The following is a 13,444-nucleotide window of genomic DNA, read 5'->3' on the forward strand; positions in this document are numbered from 1 at the left end:
TGAATAATCAAAGTGCTTTCCATTCCTTCTTGGTTGCAAAGCTTTGAACTGCTTCCTGAAGGTCCACTGTCTGGGCCAGCTCATGCTCTATTGAGATGGTTGCAAGGCCAACCAGCCTCTCCTGTGTCATTGTGGAGCATAGATGTGTTTTTATTAACTTCAGCTTGGAGAAGCTGCTTTCTCCACTGGCAGCTGTTCCAGGAAGTATTAGAAGTATGTGCAGAGCAACAAAAGCATTTGGAAAGAGCGTGGTCATCTTATTTGTGCACATATATTCCAGAACAGCCTTTGGAGTTGATCCTGCTGAAATATACCTTGAAAGGGCTTTCAGTTCATCACCTAAATCACTCGCATCAATATTGTGCATGTCATCATGTGTCAATACTGTCTCTAGTGCCCTGCATTGCTGGTGTGGGTCTTCAGGTATAGTGAGGAGTTTTGGAATATCATACAACATCCCAAATATACTGCTGTGTTCTTTGAGCTGCATGAAACGTTCTTCAACTGACTGTATTGCACAATCTAGCACCTGGTTAAAGAATTCAACTTTGAATTGTTGTTTGGGGTCTCTTATGGGATTATCCCGTGCCTAGTAATCAAAATGTCGTCTTCTTCAGTGACTCTTGTACTCTTGAATGGGTGGGAAAATAGCTTCAGTGTGAAGTTCCTCTGCCAACTTCTGTGCACCCTTCAGAACGTTTTGAAATCCCTCATCTGACTGGTAAGACTGTAGGTATGATATTGCTTTGTCCAGTTGTTCCATTCCAGATATATCAAGGTCAACACCTTGGAGTCTCTTGCTAACAACATTTATTTCAAACAGTATGCCATGCCACAACACTAAGCCACAGAAATTTGAAGTTATGTATGTTTCTGGTGATTCCATTTCCCTCTGCCACTGTTCTCCCACGAACAGTTCCTGTCATAGCATTATCCTCCATAATGGCAACTATGGCATCATCTATCTTCCCAATTTGGTATTTGATAGGCTTTATCGCCTCCTCTCGACTTTCCCATCATGTGGCACTCAGTGGTTTCAGTGTCAGAGAGGATGTTCCCAGATGTTGCTTCAAAATTTGCCATTGATGTGTTGATGCAGAGAAAAATACATAGATGCTTAGAATTACATTAAAAAATTCAGCAGCCTCACTAGAAGCTGATGCTGCATCACTGACCACCAAGTTCAATGAATGAGAACTGAATGGGACAAAAAAAGCTTGAGGTTTTAACTCTCGTATCCGTGTCTGGCACTCCTCTGTTCTTTCCTCTTATGTTGGCACTGGTATCGTAGCCCTGACCTCTCATGTCAGCTATCACAATTCCCGTATCTTCCAGCTTTTTAAGAAGCACATTTTGTCATATCAATTCCTGTAGTATCAACAATGTCAATAAATTCTAGAAAATGCTCTCTGACAGTCACCATTGCAGGGACATTTTCACTAGGTTCTGTTGTTGTTACAAAACCCACCATTAAAATAATTTGTTCTGTATGGATGATGTCAGGTGTGCAGTCCAAAATAACAGAGTAATATCTTGCTGACTTCAGATCTGCCACAATCTTCTGTTTGACTTTTGTTGCCAGTAACTGTAGGATCTCATTTTGAATTGTTTTTCCAAGGTAGTGGTATGTGTACATTTCTTGAGTGGTGACTCTTAGATGCTCCTGGAGTACAGCATCAAACTCAGCCATCAGCTCCACAATTTTAAGGAAGCTTCCATTGTTTAGCACATAGAGCTGCTCTGAAGTGCCACGCAGTGCTAGGTTTTGGGTAGCAAGCATTCTCACAATGGCAATGAGCCTTTTCAGAACATTTTGCCAGTAAAGAGATTCTGATGCAATTTTCTCTTGATGCTGATCATCTATGGTGGCCTTTAACCTTAGTCTCATCTCAAGCTCTTTCCACCCATGGAATGCTCTCTGGTGATTTGCTGCCTTCTCATGACATGCCCGATTTCTAGCCAGATTTTTCCAGTCCTTTGTTCCTGTAGAACACAATGTGGCTGGAACATTAGACTGGAAGAGTTTGCAACAAAAACAGTATGCAGCATTCTGGGGTTTTGAGTACATAAGCCATGGCCTCTCCACTTTGTCATCATTGGGGATTTCATGCCAGTAATGTGTTGAATGGAAACTTCTATTTTCATTGTCTTTGGGGAACATGAAGTTTTTCACTTGCTGTGGCCCATGCAGTACAAGGAAGTCCCTCAGTCTACTGCTCAAGTGGGTCCAGAGTCCTGGATCATCTAGACTTAAGAAACTAAACTCAGCAGCAGCTGTTTCTTGTGCCTCCACCACACTCTTCTCTGATCTACACTTTTCTTCAGGAATGTGCATGGTTACATCCATTTGAGATGGAGATATGGATGCTCAGTAGCTGCCAGGTCACCTGCACTCTGACTAATTGGAAGATCAGGCATCTCCTCACCACTCACATCCTCACTGGGGTCAGAAGGCTCACCCTGAACATTTGTGTCTATGTATCTCAGGAGAGCTCCTTCCTGCTTAGATAAAAAAGCTTCCTTAGCTTTCTGTCTTTTTCTGAATGCTGCCCCAGAGGGGCGTTTTCTTCTTTCACTCATGACGGCTGTTACGTGCCAGCTATAATGGCTCTCGACACTCAGTTGAAGGGAACAAATAAGCAGGCTGATAGCAGGGCCTGTGTGAGGGAAGATATCAGCATCTTAAAGGCCTAACTGGCTCCTACTACTTCAGTTGACTGCTTGTTCTTTTCAAGTGGTTTCAGGGAAGCAGCAGGAAACAGGAAGCTCCCTGAGAAGCTGGTGTTAATCAGTCTAGGGTCCTGCGGGTGCTAGTGAGGTACGTAAGAGGCTCCTCCTCCTCCTCTCTTTCCCTGTAGCTCCTGCTGCTTTCTGTTATTTCCTCTCATCTTTTCTCCTGCCTGTCTGTTATGTCTCTTGTGCCCTCTTTCCTCCAGCACAGCACTCCACCATCTCTGTGTATCTAGAGTAGAGAGAATACATATGCACCAGCAGCAGACACAATTTTCTACACTCTGGATCCTAGTGGCACCCCCCACAGTCTGGCATCTGAGGAGGCCGCCACAGTTCGCCTCATGGTAAGGCCTGCCCTGACAATGAGCCTCTACTACTTGAGCTAGAAGACACAGTCCTGGTAGTCTGAAGGCTGCTGAGGACTCATAAATCCCTATGTGGTTCAGGCACTCGAACGGGACCAAGATCCACACTATTGCACGTGCACTCTGTATGAAAACATACTGAATGTTGAATTTACTTACGCATGACCTGATATGTTTCTTGGAACATATTCATGTTGCCAGTAGATCCACGTATCATACATAAAACTTAAAGTTACAAGGAAAGGCAAACTTAGATATATAATTTCTAATTACACGCTTCCTACCTTCAACCCCCATTTATTCTCAAAATAGCTTGGTTTTAGGGAAATGGAAAATAGAGGGCTATGCGGTTAGAAATATATTTAACTCATTATCTATGTCAAGTGAAAATGCTTGGACTTGGGCCAAAATTTTCCGACTAGGGTGCCTAAAGTTTCGAAAAGTATACATTGGCCCAATTTTCCAAGAATACACCGCAGCTCATGCAAAAATGTGAATTCACCCATTGCACTCATATACACTCAATTTTTGCATGTAGTTTTTTAAAGTCAGTGTGTGTGTGTGAAATTTTATAGGAGCATCCATTACATTCTCTTTTGAAAATCTGACTCCACAGTTCTCCTTCAGTTGTTCAGGTTCAATCACATCAAAAATAAATACATCATGTTGTATAAAGTCTGTTGGCTTAGGAAGACATCAAGACTTACACCTTAAAATTCAGTAAACAAAAAAAAGGTAGCATTATATGCACGATACCTGTCATCAGGTGTTCTGCAAAATAACCATTCAATATCTGATTTAGGGTAGCTTTCGGCTATGCAGTTTATAATAGTCAAGTTTTCACTTTTTATGAAATAGGGCTTCCTTGGTTTACCTATTAAAAGTAATGCAAATATTTTCAGACATGCTGCAATATTTTGGAAACATCATTATCCATCTTTCTAATGTGTAGGACACTTTTAACACTTGTGAACTGGGATGCTATATGCTTTGTGTCTGAGTTATAGATTTATAAAACAAACCAGTCTGTCACTTTAAATAATCTTGACAGATTTCCTGACATAAGAATCCAACACTGATTTAGACATATATGTAAGCAGTAGCCAATCAACTTTTCTCGTTAGGAGCAGAAAAATGACAGCAGGTATCAGACTGAGATGGCTGATTGTATTATGCATAAACAAAGTACAAGAAGAAACCAGAAGGCAAAAAATCTATCCTCGGATAACCATACTCCCAACAACAGCAATAACTTCAATGAGAGCAATGCGCAGGCATTCAAGAACAAAATTTGGTCTTTGGATATTTGAGCTTTGCCATACCTCATATTTAGGCTGTTAACAATATTAGGACAAACTGTTTTGCTCAGTTCATAATATATTACGTCACTTTGTTTGTTATAATATTTTTTCAAGTGGTTTTAACGCTTGAGGAAAGTAAAGAACTGCTTGTCTAAGGTCCTCGTTTGTTTAAGCTCTTCAACCTTGACCTGGTAAATGTGTCACCTCCCTGACTTCAAGGAACTGCCTGTAGGAATCAGAGAGTAATCTAGGGCCTGATTTTCAGAGATGTTGAACACCTTTAGCTTTCATTCACTTCAACTGGAGTTATGAGTCCTCGTACCTCTGAAAATCAGCTCCTGAATCTATTTTCCTGAAACCCTTGAAGAATCTATTGAGACTGCACGGAGGAGTGCCACTTTTCACCAACTCATTTCATATACACAGTGGAAAAGCAACAAATGATAATGACTTTCAGTCATTAATGACTTCACCACCATAAATCTGTAACCTAGAAATGTAAAGTTCCATAAACCATTACCAATCCCCTGAGCCCGCCAGCTTCCCAATTTGGATTATTCTTGAAAGTTTATTGCACCAAAACTGATATTGACTTCACTTAAAACTGAAAACACTGATTTTGTTTTAAATTCAACTGTGATTATGAAGTTAACTTTTCTGATGAGAAGACTGACTGTTGCTCCTGATTCATACTTTAGGTATCTTAAAGGCAATGTGCAAAGGGAAAAATTGGGCTTGTGCATTTTGTTGTTGTTCGCTTGTGTCTTTATAATCTGTACAGAAGGCCTGGATTGTTTTTAAAATGTTTTTTTATCTGCATGATTTTAATATTAGAAAGGTAGGTTCTGTTTAGCGTGGAAAACTCTGATGACTGGAGAACAAGTGAAATTACAACAAAAGTCCTCCAACAAAACTAGGGAAGAATGGAGTTGATATTCCTGCTATATCTATGACAAAAAAACAAGCAGAAAAAAATCTTAAAAACAACAGCAAAACCTGTTAGATCCTCTTTATTGTAGACAGAGCTGTTAGTGCCACCTATTATAAAGGTTGCCTGATGCTACCTATTATAAGATCCTGTTGCTTCTAAGGCTATGTCTACACTACTGCCTATGTTGGCAAAATGTATGTCACTCAGGACTGTGAATATTCCACCCTTCTGAGCAACATAAATTACACAGACATAAGCGCTAGTGCACACAATGCTACGCTGAAAGGAGAGTTTTTTACATCAATGGGAGAATTCTGCCCCAGGCTGATTTTTTTATTTCAGCCCAAACAGTTCAGTCATTTCTAAGAACGAGGCTAAGGAAATATACACTGTTTTGTCCATTTTTGTTAAAAAGTGACTTTTTTTAAAAAGTTTTTTTACAGCTCTAGTGCCCCGATGCCTGGGAGCCTGGACTTGAAATTTGGTGGGTGTGCCAGGGGTGTGCCTTTTGCCACTCCTGTGAAAATCTACCTATATTTGGCCAAGTTATAACCCTATGAAAAATCCCAGTTCACACAAGCTCAGTGGAGACTAGTTTACAGTTAAAATCACTGAAGATTCTGTCTTCACTGAGCACGCTTCAGCCTCTCATAGTTCCTTGTGAGTGCACATGGACCATCCTCACAGAGTGACTGAGCATGCTGCAGGCCAGGGCTACAGGGGTGAAGCCACTCTTTCCCTATAATGGCTCCTGCCAGGTGCTGAGAGTACTGAAAATGAGAGCAGGGAACCTGTCTCTCTAGTTCTCTTAGTGACCCCTCTGCTGCACCCAGAAAGCATAGAAGATGAAAGAATCTGATCTGAATATAAAGGGGGTCAAAAGCCCACCCAGGGAATAGGGAAAGGAGTAGATTGAGACAAGGAGCCTGGTGAGACTGGGGCAAGTCATTTAAACCAAACTTTTCACAGGTGGTCACTAAACTGTATGTTTCTGGGTGCCCATCTGTTGGATCATATTAAAGAAGTTCCGTATTAAAATCACAAATGAGGTTGATTCTCCATAGTTTAAATTCCAGGGTATTATTAATTAAGAGTTCCCTTGGCTTTTGGTACTGTTTCTCTCCCTCTATGTGTGAAATTTGCAAGCTGCTAATTGTGTTAGTACATTCTAAGACAGAGTCTGTTCTCAAAGCAATTCTTTGTAACAATAACTACTCACATAGAGAGAGACTCAAATCAATACTCTGTAACAACAGAAACAGCACCCAGAGACTCCCTGCCCTTTTGTTGTAGTCATCTCGCTTTGTTAACAATTGTGATTAAAATAGAGATAGAGGATGTGTGTGGATGGATGCTTGGTGTGGATAATAACTGAATGATCAGGGAGGTGCCAGCCTAAGAATCCAGTGTCCATTGGCTGAAGAAGGCGTCAAGTGGAAATAACCAGAGGACCCCCGGAGGGCAGACTGGAATCCACCCAACAGCCTCAAGAATGGGAGAACCAAAGAACAAGATAACATCTGGCAGCACGGAGCCGTCAGGAATGTGCCATCTGCTGATTGATTCAGCAACAGCATGATGAAGCAATTCCCTTAGACTGGCTGAAGAAGAAATTCCTATAAAAATGGACTCCAGAAAGTGAGAACTTTGGGGTCTGATTCTGCAAACCAACTTCCAGGAGCATCAGATGAGCATCTGACAAGGCCCTGCTCCCTCCTCATGTCCAGGCCAGCTGGCCAGTGGCTTGGCTTGAGCAACTCTAAGGCTGGTAACTATGATAACAACCTTGCAGAACCTCTGTGTGTGTGTGTGTGTGTGTGTATGAATGAATGTGTGAATAAATATGAAATTGAATGGAATGTTATAGCTATAACTAACTGCTTACTATGATTCTTTCTGTATTCACAATAAATGTGGCATTTTGCCTTTCCCCTTTAATAAGATCCTGCTGGTTTTTATTTTGTTTATTTTATTGGTATAACACATCTTGAGATCCTGGGATCTGATTTGCAGAAGCGTGGAGCACTCACAGCTGCAACTGAAATCAGTGGGAGCTATGTTTTGAACATGTAAAGCACTACGTAATGTTAAGAACCCTGAAAAATCAGGTTGTAAATTTCTCAAATTAGGCACCCAAAATTAGTGGATGCTTTTGATGTTGATCTTTCTGTGCCTCAGTTCCCCATCTGTGAAATGGGGATAATACTCCCCCAACTCACAGGGGTGTTGTGAAAATAAATTAACATTCGTTACTCACTCAGATACTATAGTGAAGACAGAAAAGCCCACGAGGAAATTAGTAAATCTATATTCAGAGCAGCATTTGAATAGTATAAATAAAGCATGGGGTCACTTTTACAATGAGAATAACAAATACTGAATAGCTGTTCATTAAGTGAGCACTATCCATCTTGGGTACTGAATGAGGCAGGGGACCTACAGAAAAATAGGGGATCATGTAATTAAGGACTGTACCATAATGCATTTGCACAAGGGGGGCAAATTAAGGTTATACAGGCAACTTTCAAACTGACATTTCCTAACTTTTGAGTGCTTGATTTTGCAATCTTAATAATGTTCTTTTAATATAGTTTGTTTGTTTGGGGTTTGTGTGTGTGTGTGTGTGTGCACGCGCGCATGTGCGTAATACATAACAAAGAATGAGAAATGAGCACAAGCCTCATTTAAAAATAATCTTTTGCATGTCATCTTTAACAACACGTAGTGATTCAGAACCGTTTTAACCTTCACAATGAACCAAGGGAAACAAGGCAGCCATACATGAAATAAGTGACAAGAAAAATAGCCCACAATACAAGAACTGAAAGAGGGGGAGGAGAGGCAATTGAGGAAGGAAGAAGTCTCATGGAGTGTAGAATTGACAGAATTTCACTGCTGAAAGAGGGTTTGGTCATATACAGGCTTCAGCCTCCCCCTTCTCAAGCTATGAATAGACTGATTCCCTTGGTTTGACACATACTTACTTCTTATGAGAACTGTAAACATTATTGTGTAGTTATTGTTTTCACTATGCACTGCTAGGATGTATTTTCCAGCTTGAGTTTCTTTTATTTTTGAAAAGACCAGTGAAACAACATATCTGTAAAATGGAAAATACATTAGAGAACATTCATGCAGATGGAGCAGCAGCTCTCAGCCAGAGGTTCAAGGCCCCTTAGGGGGCTTTGAGCAAGTTTCAGGGAGTCCGCTAAGCGGGCTGGTATTAGATTCATTGGGGTCCAGGGCAGAAAGCCAAAGCCACGCTGTCCTAAGCCCCGCCACCCGGAGCTAAAGCTGAAGCCTGAGCACCTTAGCTTTGGGGAGGGCCACCTGGGACATGGGGCCCCATGCAGTTGCCCTGCTTGCTACCCCCTAATGCAGGACCTGGCTTTTATATGCAGAAAAACAACTATTGTGGCACAGGTGGGCCATAGAGTTTTTATAGCATGTTGGCGGGGAGGCCTCAGAAAGAAAAAGGTTGAGAACCCCTGAAATAGAGGGTAGTGGGCTGAAGAATACACTGGCATTACGCTTAACCCATGCAACCAGAATTCTAGGCTAGTAGTACTTAACACACATGCAGTACATTCAATCTCCAAAGCGCTTTCATAGACAATGGCCCTGATTCATGTAATCATCCCTATTTAGGACTGCACTTAAGCACTCGTCCCAAGTGGGATTCAAAGTTCTGCTTAAGTACTGTCCGGAATAGGATAGACTAGTGGTGTGCTCAAGTACTTTCCTGAATCGGGGCCCACGCAACAGGATTCCCATGGAGATTTCCTCACCAAGAGGCCATCCCATGGGTTTCACCCTGCAAGGGAATCATCTACACTAGGCCTCTGATCCTACCCCAGCTATTCTCAACTCTCTGGGTGGAAGTATGAACTTGTGGCTAGAACACAGTCAAGAGAATTAGGGTGGTATTCTGGCTCTGATGCTGATCTGCAGTGTAACCTTGGGCAAGGCATTGCATTAACCTTTTTGTGCCTTGGTTTCTTTGACCTGAGCACTGTGATGCTTGAATTGATGAATGTTTGTAAAGTCTGTTGTGATCCTCAGGTATAACGTGCTATACAAATGCAAAGAATCACTATATTGTAAACTATAAAGTCAGAGTTCATTGCTTTCCTAGTGCATATTTATATAAACAGCTATAATTAACATGCAATTTAATGATGATAATAATTAAGATAGATAGGTTTAGGAATATAACAAGTAATGTGAAAAGAAATGATAAATAAGCTCTCTCATATGGAAAATATCCCATTTGCATGCTTAATGAAAGTATCCCATTTAGGTTTTTTGATTCAGTACAGCCCTTTACCTACCGGTTTTCTGAGTCCAGTGAGGGTTTGCAGTCAGCTTGGTTCTCTTTGAAGACCCAAAGGCATGAAATGGTCTCTGAAATATTCATGATCACTTTTAATTCAATGTCTCCAAACACGTCAACTTCCACACTTTTTGCTGTTTCATAGACATTCTCTGTGCTTTGAGAACTCAAATCACAACCAAGATCTTCCGAAATACTAGGCATCTGCATTGCAATAAAACAGATTGCTATGTCTAATGGTGGTAACTGGGTTTTTCATATTTAAACATTTAAAAGGAAGCTCACCTATTAAAACACTTCACTCTATTAAAAATATGCCTACACCTATTGATAACACATACTTATGCATAGTAATGATAAACAAAAGTAATCTTAATACTATACTTTCATTCTTGTTTCCCTCTTCAATTTAGCTCTGATACCTAGTCCTCAAATATGTTTAATTCTACCAAATGAACAAATGCAGGAAGATTTGTGCTATACTAACAGGTTTTACTTTCAGGGCTGACAGCATAGTTAGTAGCAGTTCAGTCAGTAATGTGCTACTTTCTCCTAATGATTAAGGCCATATCTACACTACAAGCTTTGGTTGATACAAGTCACATTGGCATAAAGCTGCCAGAGCTTATCACTCATGTGTGTGCACACTTGGATCCTTGTATAATTCTGGGCATATTCACCAGGAGTGCTTGTGTTGATGCACAGTGCAGTGCACCATGGGCAGGTATCCCAGTGTGCAAACTGCCACCAACCAGTGCACTCTTTTGGGGTATTTTGGCAATGCACGGTGGGGCAGAAATGAGTTGTGCAGGGCTAACTGCGAGCAAAGGGTCAACTTCCCAGCATGCAACTGTCTGCATCACACAATGTTATCTATACCCGATAATTTTTGTGTCTTTTTTTAAAAGTCCGATGAACCTGCATAGCCCTCCTCGCTGTCCTTCATCTCTGATGGAAGCATGAAGCCTGCACATCTCTGCAGTATTGTCATAAGCATTGAAAGCACAAGATGCATGATGCTTCAGTATTTGCAGAGCCGTAAAAAGAACGGCATGGAACATGACGATTTCTTGAAGGACCCAGAGCAAGAGCCAATTTAAGGTCATTGGTGGTGTTCATGAAGCAGCTGTAGATTGTGGAATCTTGGGCTTCTGGGCCCAAGAAATGAGCACTGACTGGTGGGATTGCATTGTGATGCAGGTTTTGGATGATGAACAGTGGCTGCAGTACTTTCGGATGTGCAAAGCTACATTCCCAGACTTGTGTGCCAAGCTTGCCCCAGCCTTCCAGTGCATGAACACCTGAATGAGAGCTGCACTGACAGTGGAGAAGCAAGTGGTGATCACACTGTGGAAACTTGCAGTGCCAGATTGCTACTGGTCAGTGGGAAATCATTTTGAGTTAGAAAATCCACTATGGGGACCATTGTCATGCAAGTGTGGAGGTTCATTCAATCTTCTTCTGCTATGCAGGACTGTAACTCTTGTTCAAATGTTCAAAACATAGTGGATGGATTTGTAGTAATGGGGTTCCCAAACCGTAATGGAGCAATAGGCGACACATATTTTTTGCACCAGACCACCTTGCACAGAATACATCAACAGAAAGGGCTACTTTTCTATGGTTATGTAAGCACTGGTGGATCACCCAGGATGCTTCACTGACATCAGTGTTGACTGGTCAGAGATGGTGCATGATGCTTGCATCTTTAAGAATGCAGGACTATTTAGAAAGCTACAAGCAGAAACTTTCTTTCCTGACCAACAGATTACCACTAGCAATGTTGAAATGCAAATAGTAATCCTGGGGGATCCAGCCTGCACCTCGCTCCCCTGGTACAATGGCCACCTTGACAGCACCAAAGAACAATTCAACTACCAGCTCAGCAGGTGCAGAATGACAATTGAATGAGCTTTCTGGTAGACTGAAGGGACACTAGGGTTGTTTACTCACAAGATTGGATCTCAGGGAAGAAAACATCCCAATGGTTATAGCTGCCTGATGTGACCTGCATAATATTTATGAAGTAAAGGGGGAAAAGTTGCCACCAGAGTGGAGGGCAGAGGTGGAACAGCTGTCTGCTGAGTTTGAACAGAAAGACACGAGGGCGATTAGAAGAGTTCAACACTGAGCTATATAGATCAGGGCGGCTTTGAAAGACCAGTTTAACAGTGAGCCACAGTAATACATTGTGGTGTATTGTGCTCTACCTGGCCCTTATGGTTTGGGGCCTGTTAGGAATTGTGTGGTGCTTGATGTACATCTGTGAATATAACACTGACAATGCACCCATTAATTTGACAGTACACTAATTAGTATACTGTGTTTATCACTGATCCTATGAGTTGGATCACACTGTACAGTAACAAGGAAGTGGGTGCTTTCAAAACTGCTGGGTTCTCAGCAGCATACGTTGAGCACTAATAAAGATGAATTATTTTCCAGATATTAGAATTTTATTCAGTAACAAAACCAGGGCAAAGTAAAATCTGTGCAACGTAAAAGCAAATACATTAAAAACTTAATAAAATAATGGAACAGAACTTAACAAGGGAATGAACATTCGTGTCCATTTTACCTACACATACAGCAACTGCGGCTTTCACAGATCGGTGTATGTGAAGCGGTGGTTGATCTTCATGTTCCGCTGGAAGGTGTGGTAGGGGTAGGGCAGCAGCCCGTGAAGCCACATGGAAAGCTGAGGGGGCTGTTGGGAGGTGCTGTAATGGAGTTTTTCATGGGCTGCAAAGGGAGTCGAGCCTGTGATTTTTGAACCTGTAGGTCCACAAGAGCCTTCAGCATCTGCCTTTGCTGCTGGAGAAGCCCCAATATGTCCTGGTGCATCTCCCTCTCCTTTTCATGCTGGGACTCCTGGACCTTTCTCCTGTCCACACTTTCCTTCCTCAGGCTGTCTGCCATGTTCACCCTCCAGGCCTTTTGCCCACAGTCTGATGCAGCATTGGCTTGCAGGATCTCACTGAACATGTCATCCCAAGTCCCCTTCTTTCTCCTTATCTGGCTCAATCATTCTGCGGATGTGTGTGGGGAATTCCTCAAGACCACAATGGCAGTAGCTACAGATAAAAGAGGTACTACTGTCAGTACAGTCACAATGTAAAGTGAAAGTTAAGATTCAGAACTCCCTTCCCTTGCTCCCCTAAAGCTTTAAACAAGACAGGCTTATTGACATTTCTGCTTGGAATTGCTTGTGCACAGCACCACATGCAGCACCACCCATGGTGACTGTGGTCCACCAAGGGTGAGGGAAATGAAGAGGGAATTGCTTGATTGAGTGAAACTATGAGTACAGGGTACTGGCACTGAATACTGCTGCCATTTTCCACAGGCAGTGGTGATTTTAGCTGATATCTCACCTGAGGGTAACAAAGGCACAGAGAGCACAGCTGCTGCCCATTTTCCGCTAGCCTGTGTATTGCAGTGGTGCCTGCTGAGGTTATCGCTGACTGGTGCAGGAAAGTGTCCTATTGGGGAGGAAGAAATAAGGCTGCCATCCCTAGAAACCTTTGGCAGAGGACTGCAGGGTACCTCCATAAAAGTTTCATCAAGATCTCTCAGGAGAATGCAAGGGACATCTCTCTGTACCTAAACAAACTGCTCCATATGCACCCACACCGCCCCCCGGCTTAACTCTGGAGGGGAATAAAAAGCAGATAACATGCTATCCGTGAGTGGTAGGTATAAAGGCTTGGAAGAAATGCTGGTATAAGAAGCACCCCCCTTTGGAGGTGCATCAGCCTGCCACCTTTGGAGTGCTGCTAGA

General features: G+C 42.1%; 1 protein-coding gene across 10 annotated transcripts in view; it reads right to left on the reverse strand.

Moving 5' to 3' along the window:
• The window catches only part of FLT3 (fms related receptor tyrosine kinase 3), an 89,686-nt gene that overhangs the window by 39,724 nt on the left and 36,518 nt on the right, over positions 1–13,444 (reverse strand). For 8 of the 10 annotated variants that reach the window (XM_043504341.1, XM_043504342.1, XM_043504347.1 and 5 more), the window contains 3 exons: positions 9,662–9,867; positions 8,315–8,430; positions 3,855–3,972 (listed from right to left, as the gene is read on the reverse strand). In XM_043504341.1, coding sequence (XP_043360276.1) covers positions 3,855–3,972; positions 8,315–8,430; positions 9,662–9,867 — 440 coding nt within the window. Of the gene's footprint in view, positions 1–3,854; positions 3,973–8,314; positions 8,431–9,661; positions 9,868–12,241; positions 12,738–13,444 lie in introns of all 10 variants that reach the window. The other 2 variants (XM_043504350.1, XM_043504349.1) reach the window with 1 other exon arrangement.

Source organism: Dermochelys coriacea, chromosome 1, assembly GCF_009764565.3.
Source record: "Dermochelys coriacea isolate rDerCor1 chromosome 1, rDerCor1.pri.v4, whole genome shotgun sequence".
Lineage (NCBI taxonomy): Eukaryota > Metazoa > Chordata > Testudines > Dermochelyidae > Dermochelys > Dermochelys coriacea.